The sequence below is a fragment of the Eufriesea mexicana genome, unplaced genomic scaffold (genome assembly GCF_001483705.2).
Source record: "Eufriesea mexicana isolate 0111107269 unplaced genomic scaffold, ASM148370v2 scaffold325, whole genome shotgun sequence".
NCBI lineage: Eukaryota > Metazoa > Arthropoda > Insecta > Hymenoptera > Apidae > Eufriesea > Eufriesea mexicana.
In genome coordinates this window covers 228,931-235,729 of record NW_016908500.1, presented here as the reverse complement: position 1 = coordinate 235,729, position 6,799 = coordinate 228,931, and the positions used below count along the sequence as shown (strand labels likewise).

At 30.0% G+C, this 6,799-nt stretch overlaps 1 protein-coding gene across 1 annotated transcript in view; it reads right to left on the bottom strand.

Moving 5' to 3' along the window:
• LOC108556140 (collagen alpha-1(I) chain) overlaps positions 1 to 6,178 on the bottom strand; it is a 15,259-nt gene extending 9,081 nt beyond the window's left edge. The window contains 3 exon segments of the mRNA XM_017912108.1: positions 1,983 to 2,081; positions 2,405 to 2,464; positions 5,924 to 6,178. Coding sequence (XP_017767597.1) covers positions 1,983 to 2,081; positions 2,405 to 2,464; positions 5,924 to 6,113 — 349 coding nt within the window. The 5' untranslated portion in view covers positions 6,114 to 6,178.
• Positions 6,179 to 6,799: the final 621 nt, after the last annotated feature.

Below are 6,799 nucleotides of genomic sequence, written 5' to 3'. Positions count from 1 at the left end.
TATAATATATTAATATTAGATAATATTATTTATTCATTGTATTTATCCTTATATAAATAGATTTTACTGAATGTGTTATTAAATATAACATGCAAAAATACTCTTTAATATAGTACGCAAATAAAAATATTATAAGGAAGCAGTTGAACAATGAAAATAAAATACACAACATAGATATACACAAAATGAAGTGTTAATTGCATAGATCAATATATTTTATACAAATAAAGGTAAAATTGACAATATACACACTGTAATGATATATAAGTAATGAAATATGAAAGAATTTTCCTATAGCAATACACACAGACCAAGACATTCCAAATGAATCGATGTTTAGAAGAATGTTATGAGTAAACAATTGCTTCGAATCAGCTGTTTACAATGTTAGTAATAACATCGACATCAGTACGTCCATTGTAAAACTGTCACTGAGTATCCAATGAAACAGGAAGTTACATCGCTCATTAGAAAATGGAGGCATGCTATGATAAACAGTTATTCCAAACTGAAAGCAGTAATTCAGATACCTCGCGAGTTGACAACATGCAAAAGCGATATACGTGTGGCAAATGTCGGGTATAGCGTGTGATGGTGAATGAGATCGATGTGCGAGACTTAGATCACGGGTTTGCAATCATAAAGGTAGTAAATACAGCAGATAAATTAAGTAATAAAGAAGTGCAATCGATAGCTCTGTCAAACAGTGTAAATGCTGCATATACAGGGTATCCTAACAACAGTAGTACAACCAGGAAGACAGTAATTCTACATGCAGAAACGAATCGAAAAGAAAAGAATACAATTTTTTTATTCGAAGCTTTGTTGTCTAGAAAATCGACTTTGAATATCCACCGAGTACGTGAGCACTTAGCTATAGTTTAGATGCATGGATCATTAGCATACTAGCATCAGTGGTACAACCGAAGATTGAGTAATTCTACGTGAAAAAAGAAGTCGAAAATAAAGAATAAAAATTTTTCATTCGAAGCTTCGTTTTTGAGAAAATCGACATTGAATATTCACCGAGTACACGTGCACTTAATTATACCTTAGATAGATAGACCATCTATACATTAGTATCGGTAGTACAACCGAGGATGGAGTGATTCTACATGAAAAAACAAATAGAAAATAAAGAATAAAATTTTTTCATTTGAAGCTTCGTTGTCGAGAAAATAGGCTTTGAATATCCATCGAATACGTTGATATATTGATGGTCCATCCGCCATAGCCAAAGTTAAGTGCACGCGCACTCGGTGAATATTCAAAGTCGATTTTCTCGAAAACGAAGCTTCTAATGAAAAAATTTTATTCTTTATTTTCGATCTGTTTTTCCATGTAGAATCATCCCTTCCTCGGTGTTACCACCGATAATCACATATTGATGATCATGGATAGAAAATCAAAGATTCTCTACTAAAAAACTGACGATACTTTTTTGAGCAATGAATAAAGAATTGTATAATAATAGAATTGTAGAATTATTTGACTTTGATACTTTGCACACTGTATCACCGCGCGCGTATCAGCACCTACTCATAATGGCAGTTAAAAGGATTTTCACAACAAAAGTAAAACTTGTTAAGAATATAATGAACCGATGTAGATGAGATGCTCACAAAAGGGATCAAACGTGATCTGTGGCATATGAAGAATATTCAGCAACTGTTAATGGAAAAAGTCAGCTCGCGGATTATTCCGCTCTCGGTGATAGGCGACAGTCGTAGCTCGCGGAATATTCCGCGCTCGGTGATAGACGATAGTCGTGGCTCGCGGAATATTCCGCGCTTGGATGCAAATGAGTCAATATCGATCTTCCAAATTTTATGAAATGGTAACTGAAGGTCACCTCTCGAGTGCAAAGGGTTAAACGTCTCTTTTTCTTTGTTATATATTCGCAATATTTCTATGTTATAATTATTGTAATACCAATTTACTAATCTTACATTTAATAAATCATATATTGAAGTATCAAATACCTTGACTGAAAGATCGAATTGTCGTTTGGGCTGGTACATCTGTAGATAATGATGGTCTGTAGAATATTTGCAATGTTTCTGTTGGTAATCCACCCCTGCCTTCATATTATATGTAAAACGAATAATAAGATTAATATATTTATAAATATCTTTCATTAATATTAAATCGTAATACTATAATATTATAATGCTCTTTAATATTAATTCTTATAGCCATAAGCAATCACAAATTTATAATACTAACTTCCACAAACATACTGAATTTCATGTAATAATATCCCATTTTATTTATAAAAATTTGATCATCCATAAATTTTTTTAATCTGCTTTTTAAACTACTTTTTTAAATATTACGTATGTTCATTTCTGTATAAATATTTTCCATAATGATACTGAAAAAGATTCGTGAAATGTAAACGTACTCGCAGTATTGACGATGCTAGATGTAACAGACGGTGGTGGAGTGGTTGTTGTTGCGGTTTCTAAACAGGCGAACATTATAAAAATAATAATTATTAAAAATTATTAAAATAAACATAAATATTTCATTAAAAGTAAATAAAATTTTAAATATAAGATATTAATATTGAAACACAAAGGAATTAATTTTATTTAAATAGACCTATCCTCTGCTATTTTAAAAAATATTTTACGTACTTTATAAGAATTTATTCACTTTAATTTGTAGCTCTTGTAATCGTAACGCTCTGTTTAAATTAATTAAAAAATGATTAAAAATTAATTCATTATCGAAAATTATATTACAAATATAATAACAGTATAGATATAACATAATAATAATATAATTACATAATTATTATATAATATATATAATATTATATTATATTCTATTATATTATATGTATTATATTATAATTATATTTGTAATATAATCTTCGACAATAAATTAATTCTTAATCATAACTTTAATACATAATAAAAATAATTAAAATTGCATTTTAAAACAAAATAAATATCATTGTAAACATACAATCTGCAATCCTTTTATGAAAATACTAAATATCGAATTTTGACGACGACGCTGATAAAGAGGAACAAAATCTAAAATAATTAACGCTTTCAACTGAAACAGGAGATATAATACCTGTCTAATGCGCAAGAAGGTACTACCGGAAAGTATCGAGATGCGTGTCATTTAATAGACTATAGTAAAAACTTTAATTGTTAATTTTTATCAATTGACGCAATTGATTAATTGCATTGCGCAAAGCGCTAAAACAAGCATCCGATCCGAAGCTTCCGGTGCTACTTGCAGGGTTATTAATACTTCCTTCAATTGCTTCGTAACTAATACAGCAAGTAGCTTTATTATGCAGTAGTTTTACAATATATTGCATCTGCATTTAGGAACGTCGAGAAAATCGTTATTTCTAAACATCACTTCCCCTAAAGTTATTTTATAAAATATAAAATACGCGAGAAAGTAAAAATTGATATATAATTGCTTAAATCTGAAACAGACTTGAATCTGCTATTACATAGACGTAGCAAATCGTTGTGGAAGCTGTACTGTACATCACCATCTTCCTATATTAGGCGCGACAAGATGGCCGATACGCCCAGAGAGAAAATGATTTCCCGTATAAAAGTAAATCAGGAATATACGAAAATCAGAAATATATTCTTTCCAACCTGAAATTTAATTTTTAAGAAAATTGCAATGACTTTATTATTTGTAGATGTATTATGATTTCAATCTCGAATTTATATATTCATAAATATCGAATTTTGATTCTTAATGTAATGAAGTAATAGTTTACGTGGAAAATAGAACATGTAAATATTTTTGAATGTAAAATGAAGAAACCAATTGACAATTGGACAATTAAACTACTAAAAATTAATTCATAACTACTATATTTGTAAAGCAAAGACTCGTGGATCTCAAAATGGATATTCATTTTAACAATTTGTTTGGCAATATAAATACGTAAAATTATTAATAAGCGTGTAATTAATGGTGTTAACAACGTTTATTATCTCAAATGTAATATTAAGAATTAATAGACATGATAAATTAATAATAAGCTTTGTTCGAAATATTTTTATTTTATATTTTTAATTTACTCTTTTAGGTAGAATTACTTTATATAATAATTTGTTTAAATACATACGAACATCGAGTTAGGAATAATAAAATGTATAAAATGTATAAATATAAATAATAAAATATTTGTAAAAAATTTTGTTCACAATAAATGTCGACATTAATTAATATACTGAACTCGGAAAGAATTATAATTAATTATAGTTATTCATTTCGAAGGCCATAGTAAGTAAGACTAAATAAGGGTCTTTATGTTAATTCTTTTCCTGTTTCTTTGCTGCTAATGCAATGATAGAACGACATAATACATTGATAAATATAACAAATAAAATTGACAAAATACATATGCGTATATAAACATGTAATTGTTAACTCTTATAAAATTCAAGTTACAGAATTAAAGAAGTAAATTATACTTTATAGCTATCTATATCATTTGTGTTTTATATCTGCAAAAAATTTCTTAAAATCAACTATTCATATTTGTATACGCATATAATACAAATATATGCAATAATATATATTATATATGTATAATAATGAGCCTCAGGAATTGTCAATTATATCTTGAAAGTAGTAACAATTTTGAGAGTAATACTGCAAAAGTTTGAATTAAACATAAAAATATATAATTACGTAAAAATTATTTAAAAAGTTATTCGGTTGTTTTATAACGATAGTTATTTATCTAAATTTTACTAAAAATATGTAAGAAAAATTGGAAGTGTCGAAATTGAGGAAAAGAATTGTCCATCAGTTATGTAATTAATTATGTTCACAAACTAAATTTTTGCCTTTCTTTCTGAAATGGATAACCGTTACCAAATTTTTATTAAAAAATCAAAATCTTTCACGAAATATCTGAATAAAAAATCTGTAGCTATTACGTGTAACATCTATGTACTAAAAATATAGGAATTTTGGTATAAATTCAGTTAAATACAATTGTTAAGTAAAACTAAACTATTATTGCAAAATATTAAGATTTTAGCTCACGCCATATTTTATTTTCGAAACTGTGATATTTACCCTCATGAAAAAGAAGCATGGACTCAGTAAAATACGATTTTTAAGTGAAATTAGTGAAATCAACGATTTCACGATCGTGAATTGAATTTACTGTAAATCACCACTACTTTTTGTCCTTGCTCATCATCAATTTTTAAGTAAAACTAGACTAATACCGCAAATTACTAAGATTTTAGCTCACGCCATATTTTATTTTCGAAACTGTGATATTTATCCTCATGAAAAAGAAGCATTGACTCAGTAAAATACGATTTTTAAGCGAAATTAGCGAAATCAACGATTTCACGATTGTGAATTGAATTTGTTGCAAATTACCATCACTTTTTATCCTTGCTCATGCCAGAATATCTTATTTTCATTAATATTTGACAACAGAAAGAAACTCTGTTGTACTTACATTCAACAAAATAGGATTCTCAAGCAAAATTGGACTATCCTGATTTAAATTTACAGTAAATTACTATCACCACCGGAATATTATTTATTTACACCACTACAGTAATCGACTTTAAGAAACAAAACTGGAAATAGATCTCACATTTATCCCATTTCATATAACCTATAATAACAACCGTATTGATCAGAATCAACTGAAATTGACGCTACGTTACTTCTCCACTCTCGACTTAGAGAATAAAAATGGCAACCATTATACTTCCATGATGACATAACTTACGTAAAACATGGTGCATATCTACTACTAATAAACCAAATATTAATTTCTGTCAATATCTTAGGTTCCCTGGGCTCTGAGAAAATTCGCGATGAAAGTGACTTAACCTCAACTTATCGGCACAAACATGGCTCTCGTGTCATGAAAAAGGAAGCAAAAGGTAATATTCACCGTTTCTATCTTCGTACTCGTCGTAATCATCGTAACCCTCGTAATAATCGTATTCTCTGTTGGCAGGTTGTTGAGCTTGCAGCGGCTTGGAGCGTTGTTTCCTGAGTTTGGTCCGTATGGAGTCGACCCGGAGAAAAAGAAGCTGAACCACGACGAACGCCGCGGCTAGCTGAAGGGCCTTCGGCCCCATGAGCAACTACGATGGTGGATCGGCAGTAACGTGATCCTAGAGCCAACTCGCCTTCGTCTGATGCTGAGGACAACTAGACATACGACAACTGGCGTATCATCTATTTAGCAGATGCTTTGTAACTCAGGGGAGGTCATCATCCTCCGTTTTACGATCTACATGCAGTCCTCCCACTGTCTTGGTTCGATCTCATCCCTTCCCTATGATCCCTTTCCTTCGATGTCTTCATTTTTTCCTCTCCTATCTTCTGCCATTTCTCGCTGAAAATCCCATTCTTCGCCCATCCACCAGGCACGTCAGCGCACGTAAGGGTGAAACGTTGACCTGGTGACAAGCAAAACCAGCCAACAGTTGTTCATTCCATTATCCAATTATTATAATATTATATATTTGTATTCGTTACGAGAAGGTTCCAGTGTAGCAATGTTATGAACATTTTTGAATTATTTTTAAATACACTGAAATTACTTGAAATTATCGCGATGGCAAGTTAATGGAGCATTTTCATCGACATTTTCTACGAAAACTAAGAATTCTAATTTTAATCTCATCGTTGGAAGATTTTTGGGATTCTACAGTCATATTTTTGGGAATAGAATTTTTCCTTTAATTTTATTGGTTTTGGCAGTTAATTTCAATTACTTGAAATTATCGCGATGGTAATTTAATGGAGCATTTTCATCGAC